Source organism: Mastomys coucha, unplaced genomic scaffold (genome assembly GCF_008632895.1).
Source record: "Mastomys coucha isolate ucsf_1 unplaced genomic scaffold, UCSF_Mcou_1 pScaffold2, whole genome shotgun sequence".
Lineage (NCBI taxonomy): Eukaryota > Metazoa > Chordata > Mammalia > Rodentia > Muridae > Mastomys > Mastomys coucha.
In genome coordinates, this window is record NW_022196902.1 from 18,836,333 (window position 1) to 18,853,354 (window position 17,022).

The 17,022-nt window shown below is 38.7% G+C and overlaps 1 protein-coding gene across 7 annotated transcripts in view; it reads right to left on the reverse strand.

Moving 5' to 3' along the window:
• The window catches only part of L3mbtl3 (L3MBTL histone methyl-lysine binding protein 3), a 103,988-nt gene that overhangs the window by 8,223 nt on the left and 78,743 nt on the right, over positions 1-17,022 (reverse strand). For all 7 annotated transcript variants that reach the window (XM_031380655.1, XM_031380652.1, XM_031380653.1 and 4 more), the window contains 4 exons: positions 15,223-15,337; positions 13,664-13,766; positions 8,507-8,659; positions 1,751-1,830 (listed from right to left, as the gene is read on the reverse strand). In XM_031380655.1, the coding sequence (XP_031236515.1) occupies positions 1,751-1,830; positions 8,507-8,659; positions 13,664-13,766; positions 15,223-15,337 (451 nt within the window). The remainder of the gene's footprint in view (positions 1-1,750; positions 1,831-8,506; positions 8,660-13,663; positions 13,767-15,222; positions 15,338-17,022) is intronic.

Genomic DNA, 17,022 nt, shown 5'->3' on the forward strand with positions numbered 1-17,022 from the left:
CACAGGCAGGCCTTCTCCACACACACTGCATCACACTGTGCAGACAAGGAGTCAGCACAGGCAGGCCTCCTCCACATGCACTGCATCACACTGTGCAGACAAGGAGTCAGCACAGGCAGGCCTTCTCCACCACACACACTGCATCACACTGTGCAGACAAGGAGTCAGCACAGGCAGGCCTTCTCCACCACACGCACTGCATCACACTGTGTAGACAAGGAGTCAGCACAGGCAGGCCTCCTCCACACACACTGCATCACACTGTGCAGACAAGGAGTCAGCACAGGCAGGCCTTCTCCACACGCACTGCATCACACTGTGCAGACAAGAACTTTTCTCAGCCTGCCTTGAAAGCTTGCAGGGAACCCAGCAAATGACTGTTTCTAAAATGCTCAGAGCAGGAAAAGACAAGGATTGTCAGGCCAGTGAGGAATCCTAAATGCTCAGACACCCCGAGTTTCTCCCCTCCATAGATGTGACTGGGTCCTAAATGGATCTGACAAGAGTAAATGTCCTACCCCATTTAAGACCAAATTTGTGATGTTCCATTTCTAAGTAACAGGCTATTTGAGGTAAACTGAAAGTGGCGGCTTCTCTCCTGATCCTCTATGACAAAGACCCCACATTTTTATTCCTTTTAAATTATTTAAAACTATTTTGCTTAGCAATTGGGGGGAGGGGCTGGATGTAGCTCTGTAGCAGAGTGTTTGCTTAGGAAGTGCAAAAACACGGGTTTGACCTCCAATACTCAAGAAAAAGGTGGGAGAAGGTAGATAAGCTAAAAACGTAACCCCAGATATCCCCAAGAGTTTAGCAAACACTTGAACTAAATACACACAAGGGTGGCTTAGATGAATAGCAAGGTTTTGCTCTATACTAGAGCAACAGGTTAGATTGCTCCACATTTGTCTTCTGATCGCTTGCCATATGTAAGTCTTTTACAAATGCATGTCCTAGTCAACCTTCTGCTTGCTTGGATCCGTTAACACTGGCATCTCACTCCGTCAATACAGTTCCGTCTATTTTCAAATGGGGAGTAATATGCCTCATAGTTCATTGCTAGGACTCTGCATTCTTCATAGGAAAACCAACAGCCACTCTGTCAGGTAACGAACATGAAGCTCCAACATTGGTGATGACTTCTGAAGTCTTTGGAGATAATACTAGAAGCATATACCACTCTGATTCTATTAGCACAGTGCTACTTAACCTTCTTAATGCTGCTGACAACTAACTCCAGCAAACATTTGTTCAAGTGATTTTCTTTTCATTTTGTGCTTCTTTTACAGCAACAATGTAGATTTTGAAATCTGTTTAGATTTCAAAACACACTTGAAGCAAGTGTAGCTAACAGTACTAGAGAAGATGTGTGGCAAGAATCAAAGAGAACCTCTTTGCAAATCTTACGTCTGATATTGAACCAGTATGTAATAGAAACTATGAACACAGGCTACAGCTGAATCTGTGCTATTGCAAGTCCCTCAGTGTCTGGATCCTGAGGAAGACCCCTCTCTTGTTTTCCACAAGGGGAAAAACAAACCAAGTTTATCTCCAGTAAAATGTGATTGTTGTGTTCCAATTGTTTCTATTTACTTTTACTTATTCTGTGGTGTGGGAGAGTCAAGCCCATTGTCCTCTGGATTCTAGATACTTCGCTGCCTTGGAACTATATCCCTGGGCTACGGAGCAATTTATGGTTCTTGAATATTTATGGCAATAACCAACAATGACATGGTAATGTAATGGCTACCTTTGGCTTCGGCTGATGTCTTTACTTCATTTTCTTTTTTCTTTTCAGAATCTTCTTTGACGTTATTGGCATGCTTTTCCCTGAGAAAAATAGTTATGTCAGTATTTTATGACAGAAGAATTTTAAAGCATTTCAAAACAGCATCTTAGCAACTGTTTTTCTTAAAGACTAACGTAACCGATACCAACGGCAGACATAAGAACCCACTTTCCTCATGGTCACTTAGGTAGGCTTTTAATGGTGAGAATTCTATGAAGATGAACCACTCAGGAAGGAATGGCCACCACATATCCCAACCACAGCTTGGAATACACCTTCAGGAGGAATAACACTTGTACTTGTTGGTAAGAGTCAGAAGACCAAAAAATGTTGAGTTTGTATCATGTATTTAATTAAATCACTCTACATTGCTCAGCTTTGAGATCTGGGGTTGAAGCTGAGACTGACCCACTAGCAGGCATTCCAACACTGGCAAGCTTTTCCTGGTGAGGTCAATTCCACTGAAGTGAATATCTTTCTGAATAGGAGTGAATTAACTCTTCATAAACAGGCCTTGAATACTTGAATGGAAACAATTTATTAAAAAGTTTAATTTGAAACTCTGACCCTGAAATTAAGGACAAAAGGTATGTAGTACATACACTCTTGAAAATAGAAATTTATAGGATTTAAGATTGTTTAGCCTAATGTATTCTTTTCTGAAGGTCACAATAAAGCATAGTCTACAGTGTTGTAGTGTGGTATCTGGCTACACAATGTAGAGCCTTACTAATAAGGTTCAAGAACAAGGCAAATACAATTAAACAGATTAGTCTAACACAAAAAGAATTCTTAGCTTTATTCCAAAGGCACACCTCCATTTGAAACTCTGACGTAGTAACACAACGAAACTATCAGCAGAAGCATGCAATACATGTTCACTATCAGCAGAAGCATGCAATACATGTTCACTATCAGCAGAAGCATGCAATACATGTTCACTATCAGCAGAAGCATGCAATACATGTTCATTATATTTTACAAAGATTATTTTCAAGAGTACACATGAAATCTCATTTGAACCTGAGCTCCTGTCTTAGTTTCTACTAAAACATCTTGTAACTGTTGAAGACTAGCACCTATTTGAAAATGAGGTGGAATCAGTTTTTACGCAATGCAAATATTTCCTAAGACATTCAGAGAACTCCTAATGAAGACTTTGAGGAATCCATGTTTCTTCAGAACATCCTGAACCTGTTTAATCTAGGACTGTACCAGTTCTAAAAGATCTCACTACACACAAGAGGGTGGACTGATGGCCGACAAAGGACCTGAAGCATTGACGGAAAACTTTCTCCATAGAAACAGGAGAGCAGTGAAGCACGATTACACACACCTGTAATCCTAGCTACTCAGGAGGCCAAGCCAGGAGATTTACATTGCAGAGTGTGTTCAAAGCTAGCATGGACCTCCATAGTGAGACCCCCCAGCCACCATCAAAAAAATCCCTAAAACCTAAGACCAAACCAGACTGCCAATGGAATACAGCTCAGCCAGGCACTTGGTACCACAATCCCTGGTACCACAAAAATATGCAAAAGCAACATGAAACACCCACAAAACTAGGCACAGTGAAGTCATACTTTCTAATTATGACATGTCAGAGTCAACTTGCTACATGCTAAACAGACTCAAATTTCTAACTTGTTTGTTGTACTAAGCCAGACATAATTTTTTGTGTCTACAAAATCTATCCCAATATTGTGACTAGTGGGAAAAAAAGGGTAACCTGATGTCTATATTAATAGTATTAGGAAAAAATACACACTATCGTGAAATAATTTAAAATTGGAGTCAAAGAAATAAATTCATAACTTCTAACTCTTTTAGGAGCTAGGAAGTTAGATTTAAAAACTGATTGATTTTTTTTTGAAAAGTTAAAAAAAATAATAAAACAAAAATTGAAAGTTAAGCCCTGGACTATTCTGAGTTTGTATGATTTCCTGACCAGAAGTACCTGACTGACAATGAAAGTTACTTTCTTGTTATTTTAATAAAGCATAAATACTCTTCAAAGTAAAAGTAAATTGTTTTAAAGTGAGAATGCCTTTGATTCTGGGACTCAGGAGGCAGAGGCAGGAGATCTCTGAGGCCAGCCTGGTCTACAGAGTGAGTTCTAGGATAACTAGGGCTACATGGAGAAACCCTGTCTTGAAACACCAAAAACAAACAACTAAACAAAAACAACAAAAGGACTACTTAAACATAAGAAAAACTTTAGTAGTCTATGTTCGATACAATACCAATTATTTATGTCTTAAAATGCAACTAAAACATCTTTCTAAAAAAGAACAAAGATAGAAAAGAAAAAGAGTATTTTCAAGCCCAAAAGTTCCTTTATACCCAAATCTGTCAAATTGTACTCCGAAAGAAAAGCAAAATGATCAGTTTTTCTATCCCAAGTATAACTAGTGACTGTTCATTAAGTTGGAATCATAGAAACCTTAAAAGTAACTACATGACAGGCCCTCCTCCTGTGTTCACATTCTGATTCCTTAGCTGGAGTGGGAGGTGGAAGCAGCCCCAGACAGTCTGCTAGAACATAAGCAGTCAAGCAGATGGACAAACAGAACCAGTGAGGTCACAGAGGTCAACAGAACCCAACAGCGAGTGCATCCAGACATAAGGGAGGGGTCGTCAGCATCCTTATGAACATGCTACAAGCCAAGCACCAGCTGAGTGGCTGACAGGTTAGATGGTCTGTAGCACTGACCAGGGATAGGTCTGGTATTTTATACACTGAAACATCATGTCGACATTTACAGGGGCAAGACTAGAACCAGGTCTCCCCAAACACCAAGAATCTATAAGTAGAACCAAAGTCTTTAATGCTTACATTTGGGTTTCTTAAAAATAGAAGGCACACCCTGTTCCAGGATGATGAAGAGCATGCTTCACGCCATGGGCTTATTCCAACCTGTCCTTCCTTGAGAAAGTTGGGTATGAAGACTCTGCCTGCACATTCCTAACTACCTTACTTTTATTAAAAATTCTTTTCTTAATTGGGGGACCATTATTCTTCTCCTCTAAGAGGTGAGAAACCACTCTATCCCAGTTTCCGGTACTCTGATAAGTTTCCTGTATACGGAGATGAAATCCCTGTTCTAGAACTCCAGCTTTCTTGGCAGAACACTCTTCCTGCCTGCTCCTATGGCACAGAATGGGCAGATGAAGGAGAACAGAATGCCTAGCACACTGGCCTGCCTGCTCCTATGGCACAGAATGGGCAGATGAAGGGGAACAGAATGCCTAGCACACTGGCCTGCCTGCTCCTATGGCACAGAATGGGCAGATGAAGGAGAACAGAATACCTAGCACACTGGCTCAGAGACTAGTGGACAATATGAACTGGCCAAGGTGGTCTGTGCAAAGGAAACCAAATAGAAACAAAAAGAACTATATAAAGAATCAACAAAATCAGGAGCCAGTTCTTTGAGAAAATCAACAAGATAGATAAAGCCTTAGCCAGATTAACCAGAGGACACAGAGACAGTATCCAAATTGATAAAATCAGAAATGAAAGGGGAGACATAACAACAAAATACAACTTAAAATAATTGTTCTGCTTGGTTTATATTTAATAGCTCAAAATACTAAAATCATTTTCTACAAACATCATGGAAATATAATTTTTCTCACTGTGCTTGAAATTACCATTTTCTTAATGTTTAACTTCAAAGAGTTTTTACTATTTTGAAATTTTTAAAATATACTTACTGATAAAATAACTTCTCTCCTAGAAACACTGATAATCTTTTTTAAGTAAACTGATTGTTAGACAATGTACACAGATACATAATGTATTTTAAATACTCTCTCACTATGTCAGGTGGTATAAGGGCTTTTGAATATATTATTTAATGATTCATTTTTACTTTTTATGCTCTTTTACTATATTTAACTCCCAAAGAAAATTTGTATGTTTTGAAAAAATTTAGTATTCAACATTAGATATAGGATCCTCAGTTATAGATTCCATTAAATATTCATAATGATATTTTTAGGGTATGAAAGGATATGAATATAAAAGATGAACAAATTTTAATATTATTAATATGTTTGATGTACAAAATGTATCCCATTTAAATAATAAATAATAAATAATTTAAGGAAAAAAAAGAGAGATAAAATGAAATTCCTTATGATAGCGTTCCGACAACTTCATGGACAACTTGCAGTAACACTCATCTTTTTCTCATACTTTCAATGGTTGCCTTGGTGTCATAGCAGGTTGGCATCAGGACTGTGTTTTAACTCAAACAGAGTTTTTGGTGCACACAACAGCTATACAGTTCAGACTCCGCCCCAAGAGCTAAGACACCTGAAAATTTCCCCAGCTCCTAATTTATACCTAGAAGACTTCTAACCGGAGGAGGGAGGCTCTGAGAGCTTGGAAATGCTGCTCAGAGAAAAGAGAAAGAAAGAAAGAAAGGAAAGAAGAATCAAAGAGACAAGTGAAAGATTACAGGCCAAAGGCATGGTCTATAGAGAAGTAAAGATGTAAGCTCAAGGGTTTGCAATGCTTCTCTCTTCTGTTACATTGCTTTCCATGAAGGATGAAGCACAGAGCCAAGAACATAGCTGGGAGCAGAGGCAATCCCAGGAAATGTTTAGTCCATCAGTATTTACAACCAACATTTGGGGAGAGGAAACCTCAATTGAGAAAATGGACCCCACATCAGATTGGCCTGTGGGCAAGCTCACAGCACAGTTTTTGGATTGACAACTCAGGTCACTGTGGCTAATGCCACTGCTGGGCTGGGAGTCCTGGGACGTATACGAGAGGCAGCTGAATAAAACCAAAAGATGCAAACACCCAAGAAAACCACATGTATATGTCTTCAAAGACTAAGAACTGGACAGCCTTTTAAACTAGAATTATATGCCAAATGTGTTAGCACACAACTGTAAATCCAATACTTAGGAAACTGAGAAAAGAAGACCATAAGATCAAAGCCAGACTGGATTACATTGCCAAAAGAAGCCTAAAGAAATAAATTATAAACACAACTTTCATTTAAGCGGTGAATCACTGGTGTAAGGATCAGTTCTCTTTCTCCATCTTTTTCCTAGTTCTGAGTTTGTTTTCTTAAACAACCTCACTGCAGTGGTTTCCAATGTAATTTAAATACTTGTTCAAGTTTGATCTTAGACTATGCAGGTATATATATATATATATATAAATCCAGAGACAGCATATAATTAAATACACTATTTTACACAGAGAAAAATGTGATGAATCAAAACAGAATCATAAAACAGGGCTAGGAAACACGGAAAAAGAAACCAAAGAGCTGAAGGTATGAGAAGCAAAAGAGAGCCCGAGGAAAGGAAACAGGCAGCTTAGGTCAGTTCTTTATTCCTACTCTCCAGAAAGAACACCTCCCCATCGAGTCTCACCACCACCAGGACAGGATAGGAGGGTTCAGGATGGCAGCAGAAGCAAGGGCTGAGGACAAGCCTGGAGATATCGATTGACAGCCAGAAACCTGACCTTAGAAATCTGTTAATGTATTAGAACAATAAAAGTCAAAAAAATGCTTCATTTCAAAAAAGAAAAAGAAAAAAGAAAGGAAGAAAGAAAGAAAGAAAAAGAGAAAGAAAGAAAGAAAGAAAGAAAGAAAGAAAGAAAGAAAGAAAGAAAGAAAGAAAGAAAGCAAGCAAGCCAGCAGAGCAAGCTACAAGGAGCAAGCCAGTAAGCATCATTCTGCAATGACTTCTGGCTCAGTTCCAGACTGTAGGTTCCTGCCCTCTTTGAGTTCCTGCCATGAGTTCCCTCAGGAATGTACTGTGGGGTGGAACTGAAAACTGAAATAAACCTTTTTGCCCCCAAGTTGATTTTGGTCTATAATCTTTTATCACGGCAATAGAAATGCCAATTAAGACAAAGTCTGAAATCTTAAGAACAAGGGCTCTGAGAAGGCGAGAGTTCTGTCTACACCACAAGAGTGCACTCTGGCACCATTAACTCCTGACCAACCTCAGCCTGAAGTAGATCACTGTGGCTACAAGAGCTGGACATAAGTACCTCTGGCCATTTCTCTTACAGTCAAACAAGACCCACAGAAACAGTATAATGCACATATACACAATTCAAACCATAACATGACGAGTTTTTACAAAAGCTGGCATTTTCTTAAAAGAGTAAGTAAACACATCAGGAAAAAGTAGGTTGTCTCCTGTGTCTCTAGACATAGCTTCTGGGCCGAGTCACACTCAGTTCAGGGTTGAATTTGAACTTGCTTACTTATTTATTTGACATGAAACCTCACTATGCTGCTTGGCTGGATCTGGAACTAAGCAATTCTCTGGCTTTATCCTCACCTGCAGCTTGGTGCACACTATGACTGCCAAGTTCAGTTAAGCACTCAAGGATCTTAGGAAGACAGATTCTTAGATCTCTTGGTCAAGTATGTTAGGACCAATGAAAGGGCTCGTCCAAGTATGGACCTCTATGTTGTTTCTCACTACATCAAGTGCTTTTCTGTTTTGTTTCTGAGGCAGGATCTCATGCAGATCCTTACACTGAGTAGTTAACCTCCTGATCTCCTGAACCTAACTTCCAAGTGCTAGGTTTCTGGAAGTACATCACCAACCTGGCTAAATTAGGTGCATATTTACCACAGGAAAATATTGCCACCAAATGTAATGCATACAAGACAACAACTTAGTCAACGAGGTTGTTTCTGAACAACATAAGTCTCATCAATTAATTACCTGGTTTCAGGAGATGAGGAGCTCTCACTGGTGTCTGTCCTTTTACTTCTTGGGAATGATGGAGTAGTAGATGGAGACACCTCACCACTTAGGCGGTCTGGGAAGATGCGCTCTTTACTCAAGTTGATTTCTGAATAAGGACAGTTGGCACCACTAACAGATTAAAAGAAAAGTGCATTCCCATTAGATCATAATTATATCAATGAGAATTGTATGCTAGTGAATGTAAGAGTCTAAAGTTGAACCAAGTATGTTACATATGTATGTGTGTATCACACACTAACATAAATGCAGGGTTAAAGACACAGCAGTAAGATATACCTTTCCAGATAATTTAAGTTCATTCTGATAGAAAACATTCATGCACTTGATTTCAAGGACTCTGCTGTAAGCTTTGAGATGAGGGACAGTCAGAGAATTCATCTGTGCTTTTTAAAGGCAAGGCCTATGCATATCTCTGGGAATAATCAGCTGCAAGAACTATCCACTCAGGTGATTTTTGTAGCTAGTTAACTTCCCCCATAACACTTACTAACTTTCAATGTCCCCATGGAACAATACTACCCTGGGACTGCAGTTACAGCAGATTTCCTAGAGGACACCCAAATACTAACTAATTCCCCTTATGTGAAAGGGGTTGTGAGCCAACATTTTCTATCTACACTTAGAGGTCGCGCTCTCAGGTGCAGTAATAACTCCTGTGAACTAGGCAGAAGAAACTAAGGTCACTAAGTGTTAAGGTCACTAGTGACATTGGCTAACAGATGCCTGGCCTGGGCCTTAGCATTTCAGTCTCTCAGGCATCTGGGAACGAGGTTTCCTGATACATCAAGCTCTCCTGTTGACTTCCTATCTTGCCCCTTTGCTGAGAGAGGCCTTCTTAAGTGTGGAAATGGTTTAGACATTAGGTACATTATATTGGTACGCTTTGTTTTCTTTTCTTCAGTTTCTATGATAAAGGACTTATTCATAATCACCTAGGGGGACTTTTTAAACACAGTGTATGTATTTTCAACTGAGAGAAGCTAAGACACTCTCCAGGGGAAAGAAGAGAAGAGTCTGGGATGCTCGCTGCTAACTCTAAGAGTGACACAAAATCATCACAGATACCTTGCAAGCAAAATGCAAATTTCAGTAAGTATGTGTTGTGCCTTAAGCAAAACTGATAACACACAATCACACACTAACATGAATTTATGTAATGTCAATCCATCACAACAAAAACCCAGAACGCTCGATGGCGCGTGTACACTACATTAAGCACTGTGCTGTACCTATGCACACTATTGTGATCTTCCCAAGACTCAATAAAAAGATGCTTCACATGACTCACTAGGGTTTAAAATGGTTAAGTGACTTCAATCATCAGTTTCCTCCTCCTCAACAAGTACCTATCAATACAGTATCTATCATGTTAGTGACCTTTGCAGGCATTAGAAACTTAATAATGTGAGGAGGTAAAAATCCACGACTCAGTGAGTGTAGTGTAGGGGAAGATAGGAAATGCCTAATCACACAAATAAGTAACGTAACGTACACCAAGAGAGCGCATGAGCATGCTTTATTGGCAGTGAGGAAGGGCTTTCCTAGGAGAAGAATAAATCCCTAAGGGTTGGGACAAAGTTGTCCACATCTACTTCCCCACACTTCGGAAGAAGAAGCAGTGCAACAAGTGGGAGAATGAGCCTGGCAGAGCTAGAAGCTGAGATGCCTGGAAGCAAGAGACACATGGAAGGATGGCAGCACCAGTCAGGAGTTCAAGGTTGACACAGCAGACCACACTCAGTAGTTCAAAACTTTATCTTGTGCCCATTTGAAGCCTTTGGGTAATCTCTAATTTAGAGAAGTGACAGGGATTGATGTGAGTGTAGGTGACAGAAATGCAGGGAAGGTTAACAGATTGTCAACATCTTCTGCCATCCCATGATGCAGACCAAGAAACAGTCTGTGACATGCAAGATGCCAGAGTGGCTTATTTATTATTATGTGTTTCAAGAACTTGAGCAGAAGAGACACTAAATACATACATACATACATACACACACACATACATACACACATACATGCACACACATTTCTGAGGTAAGAATGATTAGTGGTAAATAAATTTTGAGCAAACCAATAACCACGGAAAGTTTACTATTAGATATTTAAGTAAAAATCCTTTTTGCCTCAGGTTACACAGCAATGAAATAGTTCGGCAAAATGAGTCTATTCATTTGATAACATGAGCCAGCCATGAAGAAAAAAATCTGACCACATTCAAAATTCTAACACTGCACGGGATCCTGCTGGGGTGCTTGGACTAAGCAAGACTTCATGGGTACAAACTTCCAAAGCTAGTTCTGCTTAATATAAACAGAGACTTTGAATGAGGCAACTGGTAGCTTAGTAAGGAGGCAGCCAGCCAGGTGTGGGCAGGATGCAGAACTTGGAATGACATATCCCCTGAAACTATCTGAACTGGAGGAGGTTTTGATGTATTCAGTTTCTCAGTAAATTAATCCGAAGAGAATTTTCTCATTATGTTTTCCTAAGCACAGCATTCTCAACAAGGACAGAAATAATTGCCAGGTGAAACAAACCTTTCAGAGAATATGTATGCTGCAGCGAGCTAGTCCACAAGTGGGTGGATGAGATGGAAAACAGGCTGGGTTTGCTAAGTATTAATTCCTGCCTAGGAAGCAGGGCTGCACATTGTAAATTGTACAGACTGTCCAAGGAATGTAGAACACCTGTGCCCAGGCTGGGACGGGTGAACAGCAGAGCCTCGAGCTGCCATTGGTTCCCGTAGCTGGTTTTTTTCCTGTCCAGAGACCCAGCCCACTAAATCTGCACAGGACAAAGTAGCTACGTCCCGCACGCACAAGACTATGATAATAGAGCTTTGTGGTCAAGCCTTGTCTTTTCAGTTATAAACTACACTCTCCCACTCCTTCAAGACAAAGAACAGTTCTCTAGCAAGGTCTCACTTATCCAAAGTTTCCTTAGTTCATTTCTGCATAAGTTATTCTGTGAGTCTTCCCATAATTCATCCCTTCTAATGACAAATACAACACCATCTGCCATACTCAGGCCATCAAGAAATTCCCCAAAGACAACCACTAAATTGTGGGAGCAGCTGGGCTGGAGGAGCCTAAGGGGGAGGCCATCATGATGACTGCCAGGTGATGTGACATGGTCGTCTCTCTAGGCTTTACTGCCACACTTACTTGGACCTAGGGACATGTCAATGAGCCTAGGCAAAGTGCAATATGGTGGGTTTCCTTCCAGAGCCAAGAGCACATTTTAAACAGCCAACTGTATCCCAACAATATGTCAGTATTTTCCCAGTTAAAGAAATTTTTTTTCATAATTTGAGGAAATTGCCTCCAGTCTACTGAACATTGTGGGACTTTATAGTAGATGAATCAAAGATCATCATTTTAATTATGATTTTGTATCTTATACTTACAATGATGTTGTGTAGTCAAGAACCTAAGTGTGGGGTGTTCATGGAGCAAGGGCTGTGAGGGGCACTGAGATGAAAGAGATCAAGACGAGACCCATCAGATCTCCTCACCAGGAGTGTTACTATGTGTGTTACTACGCACATAGATACTACACGGTCCCCGAGGGCATCACATGCTTCCCACTTTCCATACAGCTTGTGGGAAAGGGACAGTTCCAATACCAGAAAGAGTGTTGTTCTGAAAGCTGGCTGACCCATTAAGCAACAGAACAATCTTTAAACATTACATGCTCTGACTGAAAAAAACTGTTCTTGAAAAGAAGCCACTGATCAAAAAGATTTCCGAAATTAGGATGGGAGTTTTGCACATGCGGGAGCCGCATCTTGCCCTCAGCCTGATGTTATTAGCTGCAAGGTGATCCAGCTGCCAGCTGCCTTGATGAGGCACAGCTAAAGGCTCCTACGATGTCTCCAGTAGAGTTTAATTTCATGTTATATCTTTGGTTTGTAGCCATGCAAGTGGCGAAAAGGATTTAAAAATGGTGTCTGCAAATGGAATCATCATCCTGTCTCTGTGTACTTTTTATTCTAGAACATAGAATGAACCTCTTTTTTTTTTTTTTTGCTAAATAACACTTGTAGATGCAGAGATACAGGGAAAGTTCACCCAGTGAAAATAATCCACTAGTTTCACAATTCTTACTAACTCTCCGAGGAGTAATGTTAGAGGGAGGACACACAGGTGCCACTACCTGTGTGCGGAGGTCACCTGTGTGCAGAGGTCAGGGACTACATTCAGGAGCTGCTTCTCTCCTGCCATGTGGCCTCTGGGAGAGCAGAAGATGTCAGGCTCAGCAGCAGTTACCTACTGAGCCACCTCACTGAGTTGCAGTTTCAAAATTCTAAGAACCACACATATGGACTAGATAAATAAGAAAGTTTTCTCAATGAGTAATCTAATTAGCATGGTTCATCATTTATATAAATAATACTACCATTCTAATTCACACTCAGATGGGAGATGCTTTTGTCCCTAAACCCCCCCTAGATCATAAGAATTTGTCAGCATTTCAGTAATATTTTTAAATATCTATGAAGATCCCCAAATCGCCTGAACATCAATTTTTAATTATACTTTTGGTTTTGTTGTTTTGCTTTTTAAGTTATATACAAGTAAGAAAAAATATTGGGAGAAAAAAAATCATTTTTCTGACCATTAAGTCCTTCCATTTGATAGTATGGTTTTCTGATGTTCCCTGTGAATCTACAATAGCTTATCTTTTTATTCAAACCGTGAACTCACTTGACCATATCATATTGGGCTAAATAATTTCAAAAGGGTCTGCCCTCATTTCAATATTAGTGGCAAAGTTTAAATAACTATTTTAGAAGCCATGGATCTGTAAAACTAACCAAGTTGCAAAACAAAACAAAACAAAACCACAAACAAACAAATAACAAAAACAAAAAACCCAAAATAACTAAAGTAAATCTATTTTAAACAGTGAATGTGTGTTCTTTCACGAAGATTCAACTTTAGATATATCCTTCATTTTTGCACAGTCTCCATGGTAACCACATTTCTTTTGGCTCTGAATATCAAATCAGTTCACTTCTGTTTCTTATAGAAGGGAAGCATTTTCTACATTCAGGCACAGGCCCCCTCCGTATGACCATGCTTAAAAGTCTCAATGGCAAGCACATACCTCTGAGTGCCCAGGTATCTCGATTTTTTAAAATGGCCAACCCCCCTGCAGCCTAGAGTTGGACATCCCCCAGTTTCTGACGGCTCCATTAATTCTGCAGGGCCTGTAACAAAGATTAAAGGATAAAAAGAGATAAAAAGAGAAGTTAAAAAACTAAAGTATGACAAAGTTGAGCAGCAAGCTAAAGATTTAAATGTGTAGGATGAGAATAGGGTAGAGGAAAAATAAAACAAGAAAACAAAACAAAATTCCATTTTTGAAACAATGTATACTATAGAAACACAAGTAGTTATTGTAAAAAAATTAAAATGTTTTAGGCATCTCTGTGTTTATAAGATTCCCCCATGGTTTACTTTGTCCCAAAGCTTAGTTTTCTTTAATACTAAAATGGTAAATTTTGAAATAACCTTCTTTTAAGATGTCAGACAACAGAGGTATTTAAATCTGCCTTGATAGGAAAATTTGAAAGAACTGTTATCAAATAACAAATCGCACAAGGATATTCAATGTGAAAGCGCCAAACACTAGATTGTTGAATACAACATCATGTTGGAACTGCCTGAGCCAGCTAAGCAACCCGGGCTGGAATGCACAGAACCATTACAAATCTCTGCAGCTCTTCTGCATTTCAGACCATACTCGGCCTCATCCACATGTGCAGGTGAATGCCCTCCCAGATGTAGCTCCAATATTTCAAAGCATGACTATATTTCAGATTTTCATTTTGCTTCATAAAAGGCATAACACAAATGCATATCTGAAATAGTCTCCTCTGGTTTTGAACTTCTCTTTCATGTTTTACAATATTGATATTCTTTAAGACTATGTTATCTATGTAAACTATGTGCCATAGTTTATTGAACTAATACCTTTTTCCAACTGTTTTATTTTAGACATTCTGCAATTATAAATATATACTTGTGTTACAATGCACCCTCAGTCTGCATATAGCTCACATAAATAAAGTTACTCACTGTATAAAGAAAAACATTATTTAAAAAAAAGACCCCTGACTACAGTATACTGTATTTCCCATAGTTTTCTCATACAATGTATATATTCTTTAAAATTGAGATCATGGTATACACTCCACCCACCCCACCCACCCCACCCATATGCTTTTTTATTGAATTGGATTGAAATCTTTATTAAAGAAACTGCAGATTCACATGTAATGTAAGTCATAAGGCAGAGGGTGGTCGCTTTTATATTTTCTTCAATTTCTGCCAGTGATAACATTTTCAAGGCTACAGAATAAGGTCACTATTAGACTATTTGATACTAAAACCTTAATTATCTGATAAATTATCCTCTAGAAATAAGTATTAATTTCAAAAGGTTATGTTTAGTTGCAAATAAAGCTCAAAACACCATACTTCTTTAGGCAACATAAATTTTTTTCCTTTTATAATTTTGTGCATGTATGTGTGTATGCTTGCTAGTGACAATCGAATGAGGAGAAATCAGAAAAATAGAAAGAAGTGGAGATAGAGGAGACAAAAATAAAGCACATTATTCAAGAAATGAAACATTGATCACGTTAATTTAGTGCGTCTTACTTAGCGGAGCCTGAAGAGGGTGCCCGGTCTTGGAACACCAGCCCACAGGGTGAATATCTGGAGAGTCTGCATCAATCCAGTAGTCATAGCAACTGCTCCAGCCATCAAAGTGAACCTGGGCAACGCAAAGCAGAACACAGAGTCACAAGAATATTTCTTCTGTAAAACTTCAACCCTCGGCACAAGCCTCTCGTCCTTTCTTCTGATTTACACAGTATACTTAATATCTAATAAATCACTTCAATTATTTAAAATACTTCACTCACAACCTGAGATAAAAGATGCTTTTGAAACTATCAACTAATTATCTAAACACAAGTCACTGCCTTCCCAAAGATGCATCAACAGTTCTACAGGTTCATCCTACATATCCTCAAATACTGTCAGCAAAAGAAAAAGAGGAGTCACATGCAACATCTTCAAACAGCAAATGAGACACTCGCTGACACTGCTGAGGTGATCCAAAGAGCAGGGAGCCGGGTCAGGGAGATGGGAAGAGCAGAAAGAAAGACGTTTGAAGTAAATATAAAGTAAGATATTCTTTTTAAAGTACACTACCTTGCTAGAAACACACCCCTGAACCATACCATTAAAAACAGTCTTTCATGTTTTATAATTTGCATACTTTTATTGTTTTGCCTGCATGTACGTCTATGCACCACATGCATGTCTAGTGTTGGCAGAATCCTGAAGAGGGCAGTGAATCTCCTAGGACTGTGGTTATAAATGGTTGGAAGCCTCTGTGTAAGGGTTGGGAATTAACATGTATCTTCTCTGAAGAAGATCTAGTGCTCTTAACCACTGAGCTCCAAAACGATTTCTTATAAATAACCATAGTATCTCTTAAGATACATTATAAAGTGGTCACAGTTGATACTGTTACGGGTCACCAAGGTAAGGGGAAGTGGTCTTTTAGTGAACAGTACTAGTTATCAGCCACCTATCTTTTAGTTGAATATATGTTACATATGTTCATACGTACATACATGCATACATACATACATACATATATACACACATATATTTATACTTTAAACAGTTATATATCACATATTACATATTATAATATATGTGATTCATTACTTTTTACAATAAAACGTTATACTGAAGTACTTTATATATTTTAATTTTAGATTGTTTGTCAGTTTGAGTCTTCTGAAATGTATGAATCTTTCAGTCATTACAAGACAATAAATATTCTAGAAGGAAGCCTGAGTAAACACAGTATAAGCATGGCAAGAAACCAAACTAAGCCCATAAAAGACAATACTGATCAATTTAATTACATAAAAATGTAAAGCTTCAGAGAGTAAACTAGTTTACAAGTAAGATGAAAGACACCCAAAATACACCCACTATACAAACGACAAAGCCATTTCTTCCTTACTAAACCCAATCTATCAAGAAGGAGTAAGAACTGCATCAGAAAGACAGCAAAGAGATGCAATGGCTCATCATCAAGAATATAAACACAGATAGTTGATGAGGAGATGATTAATTTATTTGCAATGGAAAACTTACAAATTAAAAGTACAAAATCATCAGCCTGCCCAAAATAGCCATTTTTTTGGAGCGCTAATGTTTGAAGAAGAAGCTTAATGGGAATTTGCAGACTATCGACAATGACCATAATGTCTAGAAGAGCTGCTTGTCAAAAGCAGCCAACATTCAGAATACATTGTCTTTGACTTATCATTTTAGCAACTTGTCTTTTACAAGGAAGGTAGTATGCAGTTATTAAAAATACATACTTATGTATGTAGGCTCAAAATAATGCAATTTCTCCATCCTACAAATCAG